At 37.9% G+C, this 20,008-nt stretch overlaps 2 protein-coding genes across 2 annotated transcripts; both read right to left on the bottom strand.

Moving 5' to 3' along the window:
- Positions 1-239: 239 nt before the first annotated feature.
- Positions 240-11,796, bottom strand: LOC105445519 (glycoprotein 3-alpha-L-fucosyltransferase A-like). The gene is made up of 3 exons (XM_011681163.2): positions 11,699-11,796; positions 2,426-3,493; positions 240-1,691 (listed from the first exon to the last, which is right to left on the bottom strand). Exons 2-3 carry the CDS (start codon positions 3,484-3,486, stop codon positions 1,181-1,183), a joined length of 1,572 nt encoding a protein of 523 aa, XP_011679465.2. The 5' UTR covers positions 3,487-3,493; positions 11,699-11,796; the 3' UTR covers positions 240-1,180.
- Positions 11,797-17,111: 5,315 nt separating this feature from the next.
- Positions 17,112-19,655, bottom strand: LOC115927201. The gene has a single exon (XM_030992716.1). The coding sequence runs from the start codon at positions 19,643-19,645 to the stop codon at positions 17,744-17,746; it is 1,902 nt and encodes a 633-aa protein (XP_030848576.1). The 5' UTR covers positions 19,646-19,655; the 3' UTR covers positions 17,112-17,743.
- Between the last annotated feature and the right edge of the window lie 353 nt (positions 19,656-20,008).

Raw genomic sequence — 20,008 nt, 5'->3', positions numbered from 1 at the left:
ACTGTAATCTAACAGCATTTCAAATTAGTTATCGCATCATAAATGGGCGTGTCTTAGTGAGATACAATCGAGATAAAAATTAATCATATATTTTGCAGACTATTCCGCCCAAGGATAAAGGTATGCGGAACTGCACACATGCCCTGCACATTTAAATATCGTTAGAAGGTGGTTCAAAAGGCAATTCCTTAAAGGTATTATTCAAATAACGATAAGCGTGGGAATGGAACCCGCATAAATCATTTTAAAACAATTGTTTTATTTTCACTTTTATTAGAAACCAAAATGCAAGGTTAGTATCGACGTATGATGATTGAGTTACATATTTTGCAGGTAGTCTCATTTTATGAATAAATTAATAAATATATTCAGGCACAGACGAATCGAATATGCGGTCTACTAAGCCGAAGCATTGCCATGATATTCCTATCCAACGATCCGTTCTACGAACAGGGCAAGTTGAACAATAAATATGAATTCTCACCCTTTCTGCAACAATGGAAGAATCTACACAACAGAGTATTGATGTCAGCATTTCTGAATAAATTAGGTCAAGTCTTTGTGACGTAACATTTTGACCGATGTATTGCACTTACAATTCTACCAGGCAAGTTGATGAACAATAGCACACTCTAAGCAGGAGTTCAATTATGTAATTGAAATAATGCGTAAAAGAATGTTTAATTTCGTAACAACCATTCAGGCAAACACATCATATCCTGCAGCTTTAAAGATAAAGTTGAGTTCTGGTCATGCGATTACATTGTGAAAGAAACGGTGTGGAATCGCTCAGAAAGAGTTGGTCATGTAGCATTTAAGTATTGGTGTGTACTGCAAGGTTCTGGAAACATCACAATGATACAAAATTTGACCCAGTCTTGGTGAAGTTACAAGCACTGTACACAGAAAGATATATATTGGACAACACAAACATGTGGCATAAAAATCCATCCCGATTTTTACGCTGTTACATGTAATATTTAGAATATGAAGTCATTTCAGGAAACATGTTTTATCTGAAGTTCTTCCACGCTTGCATCATAACAATGATAACGCTCACCAATTATTTCTTTACCTCTTCTCAGAACTCAACCTTCTCTTTAAGCCTCTTTCAGCTATGACTATCATTATCTCTATCATTATCCCCAACTAATAAAAGTTTTCTGTATCAGTGAAAACATTATTTGGGTATTTCCCCTCTCCGTTTACATGACTCCTTCCACCAAACTCTCCAGTCTTTCTGTTTAGATGGCACATACGTCCCGTCCTGCAACGCCCTCTCATCGGCCTCCAACCGATCCCCGAGCTGACACATAATGTTCGGTTCCGTCCCGTACGGTTTCAAAGACCCTAATTTCTTCCATTGGAAATACGTGTTATACAAGGCATCATCATTGTCCACCCTCTGCAGATAGTCGGCCAGCTCCTGCGTCGTTCGGAAGTCCTGGATGTGTATGAACGAATTAGGAGGCGCCACTTTCTCGTAGTCGCTCCTTGGTGGTCCAAAGACGATCGGGACCAATTCCCGCAGGAAAGACTGGATCCAGAACTTTTCAGTGATGTAGTCGGTGCATTCACTGTTTTCGAGGGCGAGATAGAATTTGTATTGCCTCAGGGTTCGGTCACACCCCTTGGTTCCCGCCTTGCAGGTAAGGTTACCGCAGCGGCCGTACATGTCAACGGGTACGTGCCTGGAGGGGAACAATCATAAGAAATAATAACCGTTTACAAATTATAATCAATAAGTGATACAGGGCTTCTCTAAAAGTGTATGTTGGTCCCCCTTAAAGAGAAGGGTAAGTTCTGAGAAGGGGTAAACAAATAATTTGTGAGCGTTATCATTGTATTATGCAAGTGTGAAAGAACATCAGATAAAAAAAATTCCCTGAAAAGCATGGCTCTTCAAATGTCTTCATATTCTTAAATATGGCATGTAACATCATAAAATTGAACGGATTTTTATGCCATATGTTCGTGTAGCCCATATATATCTCTGTGATTGTGATCATTGTGACAGTGGTTGTAATTTTAATGAAATTGGGCTGAATTTGTCATCATGTTGATGATTCCAGAACATTGCAGTGAACACACATAACTATATGCTAGGTGATCAACCTTTCCTGATCGATTTCACAACGTTTCTTTCACAATGCAATCACATGACCAGAACTCAACTTCATCTTTAAAAGCAGAGGATGGAGAGGAGAAAGGAAATCAAATGCGAATGTTTAAGGCTACTGGGTGGGAGAGGTTGTGGGAGGTGATCCATGCGTCTCCCTTTAATGTCCTTTATCCCCTCTCCCATCCACTATCTCTTGCCTTATCCTTCTTATTATCATTCATTTCATAGTGTCGATGGAATGGGTTGTATCCCCATGTTTCCCTGTAGCTAAGGCACTAATTGAGCTTCCTAAATAAATCTTACCTTGCAAGTCTCTCAACAAAGTCTTCCCTTGGCCAAGATGTCCTTTGGCAGTTCGACGCCATCCACGCCACCAACTTGGTCCGATTCTGCGCCCAGTTTCTATTGTCCTCTGGATCTATCTCAGGTTTCCCTGGTCTGTATTGCCCATAGTCCGCGCGGAAGTCGGAGTCGTATCGGTACGTCATAATGTAGTCATAAGAGGTATTGTAGTACCGTTTCGGTGGTATGACAATGGGCCGAGTGTGCCGAGGACTCTCTAGCGTATAGAACACCCACTTCTGTGCTGGTGGTCGATGATTGTGCATCTTATCCCAATCCCAGTGAGACCAATGAAAGAGGACCAGTGCCTCGTTGTTCTGCATCGTCTCGAAATCCATATCAACGGTTAGCTCCACGTCGCAGACACTTCTAGGGCATTGTATCAGGTGTTGACCTCCACTGAATCCCAACTCACCGGCTCTGCTGGCCCATAGGTGAACTTTCCGATGGCAGCGGTGGGATAGGGTCTTGGTAATCCTCTGGGCGTCCCGAGTCTTCTGAAGATCAATCTCTTTCTTCAGCAGAACGGACTTTGCATCGAGTTCTCGAAGCTTCTTGTCCAGAACATGTGGCTTAGTCTTAAATAATATAACGTTCTTACTATTGTTTAGTATAAAGTTACTCCTTGACTCGCCGACATTTACCATGGAATTACCATTTGGTTTAGGTTGTATTACCATAGAGTTACCCCTTGAACTGGGACGTTTTACCATGAAGTTACCATCTGGTTTACGTTGTATTAACATGATTCTATTCCTTGAATGGAGATGTTTCACTATGGCGTTGATGCTTGGAGTCACAGCTCGGTTCAAACTCTCTGCTTCCTTTTCTTCTTTGTCACCAGAGATGTTCGAGGGGCTGGGTTGCCTTAACCCATCTGGCCCAGGTAACCTGACAGACCTGAGGATGTCTTCGTCCGGGTTGAAGTCGGTCTGTTGCATAAGGAGTAACAGTTGCAGGTAACAAGCAGCACTAAGCATGAGAACCAAAACCAAGTACTGTCTTCGCAATGCCATATTCATGAAGGTCCTAGAATAAAAAAAAATGAAAGCAAAACTGAATACATTCATATTAAATACATTTATAAGCAGAAGAATCGCCTTTTTAACCTGTCTTTGCCTTCAAACAGTATACAAGCGTCCCAGAAAAAAATGAAACCAATATATATCGATGTTTTATCAAAACTTAATCACAATTATTATTAATAGATGACACATATTTCTAAAGCTTAGATCCTCCTCTTTAAAGCTGATATTCTAAGCAAATAAATGTCCCTTAATTTGGTTCCTACGGCAAGCATATGTTATTGATAAGTTTTTAAATTACATAGTATATCACAAAACAATTCTGGCTACTCGAAATCCTTAATTGAAATGTCGAAAATATCCGCCTCTCTTTGCATAGAAAATCAGTCACGGCGCTGGTCTACTATATATGACATCACGTCCGGGAGGCGCGTTTCCGTTTTACACCCTGCCCTAGGCTTTTCTCCAATAAAATTTTACAAACCGACTGGTATTCGGAGTCTAGTCGTCCACATCTTGCCTCGGCGCTCTGCCTGCACACCACCAGAACTCTGAAAACGTCACGTAGCGCTAGCTAACTCTCTATACTAACTAGTTGATCTTCCTAGTCGTATCATTTATTTTTATCCATTAATACGCAATACTCTAAGAGCGTGAGGATGCGTGATCAGCTCGCAAAATTTAGCCCAGCGATAACAAAACAATAATATATCGGGAAAACCGTCTTGAACAAGAAGACCCTCGCATCCCCAATTGAAATTGTACATAAGCTTTGGCTTCGCTATTCTTGACGTCGATATAAACAAACTTAGACTTCGGATACAGCATGTTTCGTGTAATTTCTTGCCGAAAAGCCTAGGGCAGGGTGTAAAACGGAAACGCGCGTCCGGGAGAGGGTATATTCACGTACCCGGATGTTCCATAGAAAGCATGTACAGAGAGATACGATTTTCTGCTTATTTTTGTTTCAAAGGCTGAAAAGTCTAATAAATCATAATGCTATGTACAATTCTTTACCTTCCCATAATATTTCATAGTATTAATATCAACATCCCTTTTAAAAATTATGAGATATACATGCCAACGATGTGCTATTAGTCGATATTTTCACCATGTAAATTTTGTTTTGGTGTTGAAATCGGCCCAGGCACGGAGTGAACACTGTAGCTGTCTGGTAAGTGGACCCATACACAGTTCATTACCATACAGCGATCTCCCGATGGTTTCTTCTTCCTTTTCCCCATGTCTTTCGCCTTCCTTGGCCCTGAAGATCCTTTATCTTCTTCCATGCTGTGCATATTGTGTGATCTACCAATTCTGACACCGGTAGTCGGGAGCAAGTCTTTGTTAGTTGTTTTTCTTAGCTGGTAACGTCGCTTTCATTCTCTTGCAATTGCCGATCAACTAGCGCACGTACGTTCCATCACAAGCAAGCCGCGCCTAGAGCAGCGGCCTGGTCTTACCTCCTTCTGCTCGTTTCACAAACGTTCGTGCAAGAGCCGCATCACTCGCGGATGAATATCGTTCGATCACTATACGTTGTCAAAAAATTATAGAGGAAGCGAGCTTGCATGATCTCATTTATGTTTGATATTTTACAACATAAAATGTTTAACTGGTACTGTATTCTTTTTTGAAGCAGTCACACATATCTATGATAAGTACTATCATAGTTCTAGGCCTATACGTTTTACAAAACTTCTCCTGTACCCCATCTGATGACAAGATAATGCATCCGCCTATTCATACGTGCATGATTTAACCTGGTTTCCCAAGCAGTAAACTCGTCTTAATTCTCTACCAAATAGGTGAATATGAGGATATAAAAAGAAATCAGCGACTGGAAAATGTTGCTTAGATATTCTTCATTCAAATGAAAACAGAAAATCCATCAAATATACTCATTAACAACAACAAATCTAAGCTCTGACAGGATATCATTTACGTAGGGATATCACTGCCATTCACTCTCACTGAGCCCATGAGTCCCGTTCGTGACGTCACGGATAGAGGCCCGACTCTACATGCACTTCCGGATTTCAGACTTAGATAGTTTGGTAGAGTTTACTCGCATAAATTCACCATTCTAAACTTGTTTTGTCAGTTGGACACCATTTAGTGTTATTCCGGGGGTTAAAAGCTTTCTGTTGATGTAATTATCTCAATATTTAGGATTGTCTTAGAATATCAACTATAATTGAATGCAACTCATATGATGCATATTTCACCCATGAGTGATTAAACACAATATGAAGAAAGGGTACTAAAAAGTCATTCGGCGACCGGTATCTGAATTTCTGAAGACAAATCACTTTTCTAGAAAGTTCATGTGTTGCCCTTTCATATGACACTTCAATCAGGAAAAAAGAGCCAGAAATAACAAAGTTCTGTTTGTTTAAAGTAGTGCTTGCATTTCCGCATTTATTAAACGAATACGTTCCACTGGCTGCCTGCCCTAACAACATAGAAGACGAATGACTTCATGCATAGCTGATCGTCAACGAAACCACAGACAGCTAGGGATAATGAATTCGTTTAATGAAATTATGGAAATGGGATGTTTTGTTTTTCGAATGAGGTTTTCTGCATTGTAAACGGGCTTAATTATCACTTCGGAAATAGTGATATTAATGATGCAAACAGACATCTCATATCATCCGAGGACATTTTTTATTAGTATCACTATCGGAGCGGAAATGTGTATGCTTATGTTAATCTAACATTTATCAAAGGATATCGAATATATTATGCTTCATTAGATTTCTTGTACTACAACCAAATCGTTTACTTCCCTGTTCGTCTATTCCCATATGGTATACACCTAGCCCATCTGCGTTCCATTTGGTATAATAATCATTCCATCTACTAATCATTTGGTATATCACCATTTAGGCCGATAGTCCTTTGGTCTAATTTCCATTTGATCTTATCTCCAATCAGTGTACTACCCATTTGATCTATTGCTCATTAGTCTACTTTCCAGTCGGTCTACTTACCTGTTTGTCTAACGCCCATTTTGTTTAATATTGAAATGGTCTAATAATAATTTAATATTATGGAAATGCGATGTGTTTTTTCTGAAATATATATGCTTCATTATATTTGTTGTCTACAACCAGCTCGTTTACTACCCAATTCGTCTATTCCCATATAGTATACACTTGGACTAATGATTATTCCATCTACTTATCATTTGGTATATTGACCATTTAGGCCGATAGTCCTTTGGTCCAATTTCCATTTGGTCTTATCTCCTATAAGTGTACTACCCATTTGGTCTATTGCTCATTAGTCTACTTTCCAATCGGTCTACTTACCTGTTTATCTAACGCCCATTTTGTCTAATATTGCAATGGTCTAATAATCATTTAATCATCTAAATAAATAATCATTAAAGGACTAACTGGGTTGTAAACGAACCGGTCGTTTCAAAGGCAATTCACCTATAATGTCTGCATGGACAGGAGTGGAATATCAAAGCTGAAATAGTGGAAAGAACCTCCCAGGAAAAACCAAACTACTGTCTTTAAACAAAAATAGGAGTGATTCCTGACTCGACACCCATGGACAGTGAAAACGAAGTGAAAATGGAGTGAAAATGGAGTAAAATGGAATGAAACTAGAGTGAGAATGGAGTGAAATTGGAGTGAACGAGGAGTGAAAAGGAAATAAAAATGAAGTAAACAACTGAGAAAAAATGGAGTAAAACAACTCAATTGATAACTGACGTGACTCCCGGGGGAGGGGGGGGGGGGGGGTGAAAAAAGATCGAAGATTCACTCTTTCCGTTTCAGAGAGTACTTTGGAGAGGATTCGTCTTTAAAAGTAAGGAGGTGATTCCTGACGGTTTTTAAAATTAAATGTTTAGTTTTTATGTATCAAAATCAAAGAACTATCACAATGACCAAGACTTTAAACAATATAACTAAGGCAAGTAACAACGGAAAAAATAAATATATAAGCAAACCCAATGAAAATGCCCTAATTTATATATAAACCTATAAACCGGGACCTACATCATACAAGCTTTGCTTTTTAGTAGATCCCCGACTTTATTGATTGATGTATATGATTGTATTCTCTGTTATAACTATTATCATGTACATTATGTTTTCTATATTGTATGTTTAGTTATACTAACTACCATTGTTCATTATGTTTAATTATGGTATCTTTGATAACGTGAAATAAATAAACTTGAAAAACTTGAAAAAATGTTTTCCTTTATTTTCATATACATCATAAGAACATCATTTAAAGTCTATCCTCCACTTTGTAAAGTGGAGATCAATTATTATTTTGTGTTGCTATTCTACACTTTAAATCTTTAGTAGACGTAATGAGTGTCTTAAAACTATGCATATTAGGGGAGATCCCTCTCACTATGAATATGACTGACAAAGAAAGCAGGCAAACTATACAGTTCCTCAGGTAGACAAAGGAACATCCCTCACTGCTATTATGTAAAAATGTGTCACATGCAAGCCATATTCACCTGTTCTACACATTTTTACATAATAGCAGTGAAGGGATGTTCCTAATTTGTCTACCTGAGGAACTGTATATTTGTCCGCTTTCTTTGTCAGTCATATTCATAGTGTCTGGATCCACCATCATAAACATATTACTACAACAGCAAAAGACATACGTTACTAATTGTATTTCGATGTCATGGGCCCTTTAAGGCTTTCTCAAGTCGACCTTGAATTTGAAGCCCTGACCCTCCAACTCGTGAATTCATGACCCTCACGACTCGTTATTCGACACGTGTTTATTGTGATAAGCATCTCCATAAAAAAACACGATATAGCATTTCTTGTAATAACAAAAAAACACGAAGTTTGACGAACGTTCCTTATTGTTACCATTGTCTGTGAATGAGAAAGATTTGTTGGAAGGAAAAGTAGAAGGTTCTACACCGAGAGGGAAACCGAGATTTCATATTGGGAGGGGAACGGTAAGATATAGAGTGGAACGACACTGCAAGAGTGTACTAGAATGGACGAGAACGGAGATATGAGGAAGAATATAAGTTACAATCAACCTCTGAACCTGGAGAAAATACCTTGATAGATAGATACACAAATACACTGCCAGCCAAAGGGAAACACGAATTAGGTCATAGGTTTTTTTTAATTGTTATAATTACCCTATTCGCGACATTTTCATCTAGTCAAAGACGAGAAAAGAAAGGTGTAGAATCGTGATATGATTTTACTATCCCCTTCACACGTTCGTGTCAAATTTACAGACTGCCGAGAAAGTCGGTTAAAAGTGATTAGGCAATGAACCTAGATAATTTTTATTTGTATCAGCCCTTAAAATGAGATTTAACTCTGACTTAAAGTTATTAGATGTCCTAAAGTTGAGGAAAATGAGAGAAAGAGGGAAATAGGATAGAAGGGGAGGGATAAAGAAGAAGAAAGATAGAAGGGAAAAGAGAATAGGTTAGAAAGAGAGAGAGAGAGAGGGAGAGAGAAGGGTAGCGGGGAAAAAGAGTCAAATGTTTAGTATGTCCTTTTTTTCCCAAACCTAACTCACTTTCTTAAATTGACAGCTTTATGTTTATTCCAGCATGAGAAAACACTAATGTTAAAGAGATTAATAACGGATTTTGGGCGATCATTGGCCATCAAAAGATCCTAGTTAAGCAAATACGAGAGACATATGCGAGCGAGAGGTGAGATGAGGGATGGGAGAGGGGAGAGAAAGAGAGAGAAAGAGAGAGAAAGAGGGAGAGAGAGAGAGAGAGAGAGAGAGAGAGGGGCAGAGAGAGGACACACAGAAGAAAAGAATAGGGAGAGAGATAGAGGGGGAAGAAAGAGAGAGAGAGGGGGGTGGGGAGAGAGAATGACATAGGGAGAGAGAGGGGAGAAAGAGGGGGAGAGAGAGGGAGAGAGAGAGAGAGAGAAAGGGGTGGGGAGTAAGGAAGGGAGAGAAAGAGAGAGAGAGAGAGGGGCAGAGAGAGGGAAATAAGTGAGTTTCTTTCCACGCTGAATACAAAATCCAATAGTTTTGATAAACCACTATGATATAAAATCATGTTGCAGCATCAGCAGTAGTAGTAGTAGTGGTAATAAAAGTAGTGATGGTACTCGACTGTTCGTAGTTGCAGTGGTAGTAGTAGTAGTAGTAGTAGTAGTAGTAGTAGTAGTGGTAGTAGTAATTTTGTTGTCACCCTTTAGCACACAATGAAAATTGAGGGGGGGGGGGTTAAAACCCGACCCCCCCCCCTGAGTAGTAGTAGTAGTAGTAGTAGTAGTAGTAGTAGTAGACGTAGTAAGAGTAGTAGTAGAAATAATAACTATAATAATAACAATGATGATAATAATAATGATTATATTGATAATGATAAAAAAATAATGATAAAAATAATACTAATAATAATCATCACCGTTATCCCCATCCTCATCATCATAATGATAATAATAACTTAATTCTTACAAAGCGCATTCCCATACAGTATTATTCTCCAGATTATCGACCTTGCACATTATCCACTCCCCGCATGCGATAGAATGAATGGATGTAATAACACATGACATCATCTCTGGGGGCCCTTTTCACAAAACCTGTTTTCTATAACAACTGCTAAAATTCTGTGACAAAGCTGTTCTCAGCGAATCAGATGCCTTGATTTCAGTAGCTTATAACAGTAGCTTGTAACTTGTTATTGATATCAAGTTTTATGAAACAGGCCCCTGGATTATATTACTGAAATGCAAATTAAAAATTATCATTCGAGACAAAAAAGGCTTGAGGTCAATGCAATTCTTGCCTAATGCGAAGCCAGACTCTACCTTATGAAATAGAAACGGTCTTTTTGAAAACATGATATGATAATTTAACCATTAACAAAACCATTAAAATTTACTTTTGACATGGACATCTAATTCAACACGAATTCTTAGCACAGTACGAATCTCTTGCTTAATGTGAAACCAGACTTTACCTCGTGAAAGTAGAAAATGCTCTTTGAAAACATGATATGATAACTTTAATCATTAACAAAACCATTGAAATTTACTTTTTACAAGGACCTCTAATTCAAAACGTATTATTAGCGCAATACGAATCTCTTGCCTAAAGTGGAAAATCGATTCTACTTAATGAAAGTAGGAAACGCCTTGTGAAAACGTGATATGATAATTTAAGTGGTTTCGAGCCACAAGAATAACATTATTTTCAAGGTATTTTAGTTTAGTAAAGCTAAACATAACATAAAATGCCGTATGCCTACAACAAGGAAGTATACATTTATGATCAATAGGACACCAGATATATCACAATTCCCCATTTTGTTTTAATTCTATTATTTTAGGTTGATGATTTTAAAGACCAAGATGATAGTGATAATAATATTAATAATTAAGAAAAAAATTATAATGATAATATCGTAGATGTGTTGATGATAAAAATACTGATAGTGATATCGATAATGATAACGATACACTGTACCACTACTACAACAGCTACTACTATCACTTCTACTACTACTATTACTTCTAGTAGTAGTCATAATAATGATAATAATAAAATTAAGGTTAAAACAAGTATATTAACGATAATGAATACAATAATATCATAGAACATCCTCCTCATCATCATTCTACTACCTTTACCTCTACTACTATTACTACTGCTGCTACTAATTATACTACTACCACTACTACTATAGTACGAAAAGTAATACTAAGAGTAACTTCAAGTAGATACGTTCATCATCTTTTGAAAAAACACTAAACTACAATTTGAAAATAATGTGCTTGTGGTTTGAAACCACTTAATGTTATCACATTTTCTGGTTGCACCAATCGTAGTCAAAAGCCTTGACGTCCAATTTGTAATAACTGAAATAAATACATTTGTGTAGAATATGAGAAATCGTGGATCGGAAATGTAACCAGACGAGAACTTAGACAAAACGACTATAAGCTTAAATGATCATTAGACCAAGTGATAAGTATATGAAATGATTATTGGACCAATTGGACAGTAGACTGGCTGGGTGTAGACCATATGGAAATAAATCAATCGGGTAGCAGACGAACTAGTTAAAGACCAAACGGCTATAAACCTAAGTTTTTTAAAGTCTTTTTAGTGTGATTCATGTATGTGTTCTAAAAGAACGGTTCTTGTTTAAAACAACTTTATAGTGATGTTAATAATGTGATTTATAAGATTTATATTAATAATATGAAGTGCTCACCTTTGATAAGTCGAGAATAACTGCTACTCCTGATTATAAATCCAATTGGTTGGTTGCTCCCATTGAGTCTCTCACACACAGGCCACAGTTTGCATCCATTTGCGGAGCACTCCAAAGTCTCAAGTGATACATAACATCTTTGTTACATTGTAGCGCGCGGTAAATACACGGACGCCCTCTTGCAATATACTCGATCAAAGTAATGATTTCAATTTTGATATCGATACAAATCTATGCTACGTTATATATGAGACTCTCACACACGGGCCATAGTTTTCATCCATTTGTGGAGCACTCCAAAGTCTCAAGTGAAACATCTCATCTTTGTTACATTGTAGCGCGCGGTAAATACACGGACGCCCTCTTGCAATATACTCGATCAAAGTAATGATTTCAATTTTGATATCGATACAAATCTATGCTACGTTATATATGAGACTCTCACACACGGGCCATAGTTTTCATCCATTTGTGGAGCACTCCAAAGTCTCAAGTGAAACGTAACATCTTTGTTACATCGGCCACAATGGTCCCGAGATTTTAAATGATTGCAGTGCGCGGTAAATACACGGACGCCCTCTTGCATTCGATTAAAGTAATGATTTCAGTTTTTATATCAATACAAAATTAATCTATGCTACATAATATAGTGTCTTTGACCGGTTTGCAACAATACCAATAAAGTATCGAATGGTTGCATGTTGTTTTTCCGAATCTTCATAATGTCGAAGAATCGTTATTCCGTCTATTTTTCCCGAAAAATTAAATGGGGTTCATAATTCGGAATACGAAATAGGGTCAATTACTCAAACAAAATTAAAAAAGGATTCATGATTCCAAAAAGAACATACAGAGCCTTATCTCACCATTCGGAATAAGGAATCTCCTTTTTCACATTCGGATTTTTGAGCCCTATTACAATTTCGGAATCACGAACCTTAAAAATAATGCAAATACCTATTTCACTTCCTGAACTCCGTGTACAAATTAATGTTCAGATAAATGAACATTCGGGCAAGCACAAGAAATGCTCGGAGTTATGAACATCATGTTCCTAATCACATTCATGAACTCCCTTTCATGCGGAAATATGTGTTTAGAAATTATGAAACTTTGGAAAAACGAACCTTCGGAAAAATCGAGCGCCTTCCATTACGCCGTCGAAATTAGGCTTAATGTTCAACTCGTTCTCAATCAGCATAAATATTTCAATTCTGATTTCAATTCTGATTATTTACTTGAATTTAGATAAGAAGATGACTTGAGGAAGCAATGTGCGAGATGCTTAAACTATTTTGAGAAAGAATAGTTTCTAAAGCCCTATGAAATTTGCAAGAAATTTCTTTTTCTCTTCATTTTTTAGACAGTTGCTAAAGTTTCCAGAAACGATTAAATGGATTCAGCTTTCTGTCATAAGCCTTCTGGGGAAAGTAACAGAGACACAATCATATACAGCAATAAGTGAGTAAATGAATGAATGGATGAATGAGTAAACAAATTAATAAATGAATGATTAAGATCCAGATAGAGAACATTGTTATTCTTACCCTCAAAACCATCGTCAACTTTCCGTTTATAATTATAAACTTACGCAACAGTAGATGGCGCTATGTAAGAATACATTTCTTCTAGGATTAATTGAATGTCGTTTTTACCTTCCAGTTACAATTTATACACACACACACACACATACCAAAATACACGCACACGCACCTCACGCAGTTACACACACGCACACAGAAACGCAGCACCCATGCACGCCACTTTGATGCTCATGGTTTTCTGCTGTTTTTAAGTCAATGAAAACGATGTGATACATTCCATCTTTTATTTAGAGCCTACTAATTCGATTACGGTGTCTTTCATTATCATTCTTATTATTTTTGCCATTTGGTCCTTAAAGGTAACGCAAATTTTTGGGAAATTCATAAAATTAGATGGATAGTAATTTATTAAAACTTTGATATATTTTGATGCCCCAGTAGATTCATTATAAGCACTAAAAATAGCCCCTAAAACACTTTTGCTTTCGAGAAATGTAATAATTAAAATTTACCGGTATGTACAATCTCTATGAGAGGGAACTATTTTGAAGCTTCATGAAACTTCTGACCAATCAGAAGCAACTTTTGGTGACGTAACTATCCCAATCAAGCAGCTGTCACTGAACCCTCCACTATGTAGTGTAGAGTACAGTGATAGCTATGGGCCTACTTATCTGGCGACATCATGTGTTGGCACTGTAGGAATAGGATATGACCTCTCTATGAACTCTTCACTACGATCACGTGACATTGACATACATCAATAGTTCAACATGTTATTAGAAAACCACTACATTTGCAGTAGATATGGCGATTGTAGCCTTAACCTCTCTCTCTCTCTCTCTATATATATATATATATGTGTATATCTCTCTCACTATGTTGTTATTTCATTATGGTCTCGATTTTCATTTTTGTAATCAAAGTTATCATCAATAACGCAATCATCATCAGCGTCGTCATTATAACCACCATTGTTTCCATCATGCGCAACCAACACCATCATTATCGATCATCATCATTATCACTGTCATCACCATCAACATAGCTACATGAATATAATAAGCAATATCATTTATCATCAATATCATCATTATCATCATCGTCTATCGTCGTCATCATCGTCATCAGTATCTTCATCTTCTCATCATCATTATCGGGTCTTTTCAATAAAAAATGACATAAAAACAAATTGATTGAAACGGATCTGTCAGAGAAAGTCATTTTATTAATCTGCCACCTCATTTCGCGACCATGACAGTTTTCATCTTAATGCCTTGATGCAAATGTTATTTGTAGCACACACATCAATAAAACCAAGAAATGACAGAAAGATTGCCTTTTATATGCAAATGTAACAAAGGATTTAACGAAATATATTGATGTACATATGTACCAGCTAACTCATAGGCCATCATTAAACTGAAACAATAGCTGGCTTACCAAAGATCTGCCTGACCTAGTAAGAAATAGTACTTTAATCAAGAACTTCTTTTAACCATATAACAGGTCGAATATATAATGCAAGTCATTTAAAAATAAAACAATATTTAAGCCTTGAATAATTGAAAAAACAGGTAAAATTACTGTTGGTATGATAACTGATAATTTCTTAGATAGTTAAAAGCCCCACTGTACTACTTGAGGCTACTTGCTCCCTCTATATAGAAAGCAATGCCTAATCGGTGACCATTGTCCCCCATGATCATCATTTTCTTATGTTAATTGAGAGCTGTGTTGATGTGACAGCCACCCGTCAGTGACCACTGACCACGCTGTGTGGTCTATTCCCTCCTGGCCAAACTAGTACAGACGGCCTTTAATATGTCGCTCATCAAATAGGAGCATGGATGACTGACCACCCCCCCCCCCCCTCCCTGGAAGTTCTTTCTACTTTCTAGCTCCACAATAGCTATACATGACTATTGTAATGTCAATGTCAATAACACAACACTTATGCCTAAATTCTCCATCTCCAAGTCTTTACACATGAACTCTCTTTCAATAGGGACTTTTAGATTTGCGCGGACTGATACGTGTGACGCCCTTTCAAGGCAGTGCATTAAAAGGACGTTGACCGTAGCAATCCCTATTGTCTTTGTGTGAATCTAAAAGTCCCCATTAACTCCTTTTGTAGACGTTGTCCTACTTTTGTAAAAAGTAAATTATTGTAATTATTCCACTAAGAGTTTAACAACATAGAACAACGAGATTCCACTGCAGTTTAACAACACTAAACAAAAAACGTGATTTCACTTTGAGATTAACATTAAGGAACCACAAAGTACATGTACACTCCTTTTCATACACGCATCTGCTTTATAAATAGCAAATTTTAGCAATTCCACTTAAGATTTCACCTAAAACATGTTGTAATTTAAGCACTTTTATTTTCACTTGAGAAGGTAGAGTAATATTGCTCTTGAATTTGAAGAGGCACCATTGCTTTTAAAGTAGACATTCATTGATTTTAAAAACTAGCTTTATTTTTATTATTGCAAATTTGAAACTTTGATTCGACAAGGTTATCAAAATTCAATGCTTGGAAACATTCGAAGTAACGATTATTATAAATAACAAAACGCTTAAATACAGCCCCGGCATAGCACCTGAAGCTCTCTCTGAACGCTGCTGAGATGTGTGAGATCACAGTATGGACATGACTTGCACAAGCAGACGATGTCCCATGACATCTTACACATTTTCAGTGCCTGTGTTTTCATCTTCTCTTGAGTTTTTTCTCTTCTTTACTACCGTTAGGCTAAATGTATAATCTATTGTCTCACTCTAAACCCCGTGCATGGTTTTATTTTGATGACAAATGCAGCGATACAAAATAAAGGAATCTGTCGCTTGTAAACAAAATAAGACGCCATTGTATATTCAGCTGCACACACCAAGGTATGTTCGGCGTTTCAAGAGGGAACAAATCCCGTCCTTAATATCATTCTGGGGTTTTTTTCAATTTGAAAGTCTGGTTTCTTTAATTGTTAATTAACACCTATCCTGTTTATTTACAAGCAAAAGATTTCAGTTACCAGAATCGGGTCATATCCCCTTTTGAATGGTTTGTCATGCCATTACATTTATATACACTAAACTAATTTGAGAAATAATAGCTCTGCATTTATGTTCATTCTCTATGGGATGTCGTCTGCTTGGGCAGTGTTGGTCCATATAGTGACGTCATAAAAACATAGTTATTTTTCCGGCGAATCTCTTGTATATCCCAGCTGCTACGGAGGTGTTTGTATTTGTATTTTTATAAATCACCCGATATGTAGTTGACCTAAAACTTGTCCGATGGCCATCTGTTAGCTTACCAGTTTCTAGTGATACATTAGTTGACATATTTATAATCTTCTTTGAATTTCACTTTTAATACCTGAACTAAAGAACATAATTTGAAACGGGAATTATATTTCTCCTAAAAACAGAGAAGGTATTCAAAAGCACTTCTCACTCAATCAGTATAGCTACTCTCAAATCAAGTGACACTGCAATGTACATGTACCTGTACAGTTACTTTACATTATATTACAGATTACAACTCTAACCCTTTACCAACTGATTTAAAATTGTGCAACCTTTCTAAAAGTCCATTTGCAAGCAACAGCGTGATCATTCCGTGAAAATCCAAAGAAGTCTATTTCCATTTCCATTCAGAAGAAAGGGGGAGGGGGTCCAATCTGTATGCCTTTATTGTTTATTGTCTTAGACGCGTGCCTCCATCTGGGAGACTTTTGAAACAAGTTGTGTGCAGTTCGTCAGGAAGCTTATGAGTGAAATATAAAGGATTTCCAGAATGAAAAAAAAAGAAAAAAAAAATCAATTGTTGAAAATCATATCTTTCTGTTTCACATAGAGGTAATAGTATTAGGATTTGGATTGGGTATGCAAATGTTCAAAGACTACTGTAATTGGTCTTGAAAAGAATCTAAATTCCATTCAGATAATTATGTCAAACAAACTTTCATTCACAAATATCACTAACTAGTAAGCCTTTTGCATGTTTTCATGTCACAGACTGTAGGCCATTTACACTTCGCGAACACCGTTTTGAAAAATTGTTGACTTTTTTTGGACAGCCATTTTAAACACTGGCACAATATTTGTTATGGTAACACAAGTGCGATATGCTGCCCATTTCTGTATCTTATAAATAGCACAGAGCTCAGAGACTACTTGTAAGACCTATGTTGCGTGCATGCAATTTACACACTGTGAAATTTTTAAAAAATGCAGTTCACCAGTTATGGATCAAGCCGGTTATTGTTGTCAAAATACATAATGCTATTTCAGGCAACCTAACCCGGGCTCGGTTCAATGAAACTTCTTATTAATTACATATGTAAAAAAAAAAAAAAAATATGATGAGACAACTTTGCTCTTAGCCAATGATGCAAGGACATCAGTAGTTTATAACATGTATTGTAACTTGTTATTGATAACAAGTTTTATGAAACAGCGCCCAGGATGGAATGACCCAACTCTTCCCTCCTTACATCCATAGCTGTATGAACATGAGATGGTGTAGGGTAGCTACAGCAACCATGGTGGGTGTAAGACTGACAATGTAGAACAGAGAATTCAACCCTATTGGCCAAAGCAAATTACTTTGTATCGGCAAAGGCATTCTGAGATGTTGGAAATTCACCTCCTCAACGAGTTCGATTCCTAGCAGCTTGTACCTTGTTAATCTCATCACATCTGAATAAAGCCCCACCGTTGCTACCAGAACTCTATCGAGGCTGTCTACCGTAGCATACACTTGCTCATGATTATGGGTTGCTACAATGGAAGTGCCTACGCGACCTTCCCGGTCAAAGACAGTGACCGTGCTAGGCGTGATATCACCGGTACTGGTGATCATTATGCCGGTCTTGGTAACGCAGATGTGCTGCGGTCGGATATTCCCAGTGGGGACCACTTTCTGTGGGTTAGGGTTGCTACCGTGGAATATGCAGATCTCTGGGTTAAAATTGACGGCGTAGATGTTGTCATGCTGATCGGTGCACACCCGGACGCATCCTCCAGATGGCTTGCAAGCGTACCTCATACCTCTACTGCTTCCGCTGACGGAGTTGTATACAAAGAATTCATATCCCAACCTTGATATGATTGTCCTGCCACCTGAAAGGAAGGCAACATCATAGACGTCACCCACCTCACTCCCAAGGTATGGAATATCATCTCCTGACAGAGTAAAGCGGTCACAACCTCTCTTGTTGTTGCCGTATCCTACAACCACTGCATCATTCGACAGAGCTGCGAGCCCGAACAAGCGTCCTTCATCCAAAGGGAAAGCTTTTTTTCTTACAATACTCATTGAACTATTCAATATTGTTTCTGGCATGCCAGTATCATTCCTGCAAACTTGCTGCTTTCTTCCTCTCTTGTTCCTTCTATGCTTTCTACGTGAAGTCTTTATATGTTGCATGGCATTCCCGGTTTCCAGACTGCTATTAGTCTCTATGTCGTTGTCGCCAACATCTATACAACCTAGGGCAAGGAGCTCATCCCCAGCCGGGGCAAACTTTACACTCCTTCTTAACTCTTCCACACGTGGTGTAGACTCTTCGTCAGTGGCCTCCTTTAGTGAATCCTCTAGATCGGCGCATGTCAAATGGTCAGCTTTGATCATATCAGAATCTGAAGGTTTACTTGCATGATTGGTTAAGAGTTGGGCAGAATTACTGATCCTACCAATAACGTTTGTGCATCGACAAATACAGCTCTCCAACTGGTTGGCCAGGTCATTCCTGATGTTTCCTATCTTCTCGAGTAATTCTTTCTCATGTTGCAGGAGAGTTGCCACCTTGTTGGCAAAGGCCGCTCCGACTTTCCTCTCCAAGCCACTCAGGTGGGAATTCATGACATCTCTTTCTAGGGCAGCCTTGCTCAAACACTGTTCAATGTTGGCGTTTCTCGTCGTACTCTTCTCAAGAAGAGCATCTCTCTTGGTTTTCAACTCCTTTTCTAACTCCTCCTGCTTCTTAAACTTGTGACCTTGGTGTCTGTTGATATAGCATCTAATACAGATGAACTCACCACAGGGCTGGCAGTAAATGTTTCTATAGACACGAATATGCAATGGACACAATTTTGATGATAGTTCGTCTTCCTGACTTTGTGCAATGACGTCCGCTGTGAGGATATCTTCTAGACCTTTGGCTAAGAAGTTTGGTGTCAATCCTGCCACCCGTTCTTGATCCAGTTTGGTAAACTTCCTGCAGACTGGGCAGACAATGTGATTCAGGTCCTTATGCTGCTTGTCATTTGCTTCTAAACAACCCCTGCAGAAGGAATGGCCACAGCTAAGAATGGTAGCATTCCTTAAGACATCAAGACACATTGGACAGTTCAAACACTTGAGTATTTCTTCTTTCGACCTGGTAGCCATTGCGGTCTGCTTTCGCGATCACACTGCACAGGGGAAAAATCGAAAAATACCTTTGTCAGAACACTCTTTATATACATATAGTGGAAACTGTTTCATTTAAAACAAAGAGACCAGGGACCTATTTCAAACTTGATATAAAAAACAAGTTACAATAACTCTTAAAGCTGTTATACGTATTTAATTGTCAAGTTCTATGAAACAGGGCCCTGATATGACAAAGTATTTATTCTAGCCCCCACTCATTAAAGTATTTCGTTGTTGTTTTTCACCCTCATAATTATAACAAGGCATTTTCACAGTCTAAATGTCCTCGTAATTATGGTTTCCATAGGAGGTACTGCATGGGAGATTATTACCGATACG

The sequence above is a fragment of the Strongylocentrotus purpuratus genome, unplaced genomic scaffold (assembly GCF_000002235.5).
Source record: "Strongylocentrotus purpuratus isolate Spur 01 unplaced genomic scaffold, Spur_5.0 spur5_scaffold_20, whole genome shotgun sequence".
In the NCBI taxonomy this organism is placed as follows: Eukaryota; Metazoa; Echinodermata; class Echinoidea; order Camarodonta; family Strongylocentrotidae; genus Strongylocentrotus; species Strongylocentrotus purpuratus.
This window is presented reverse-complemented; position numbering and strand designations above follow the sequence as displayed.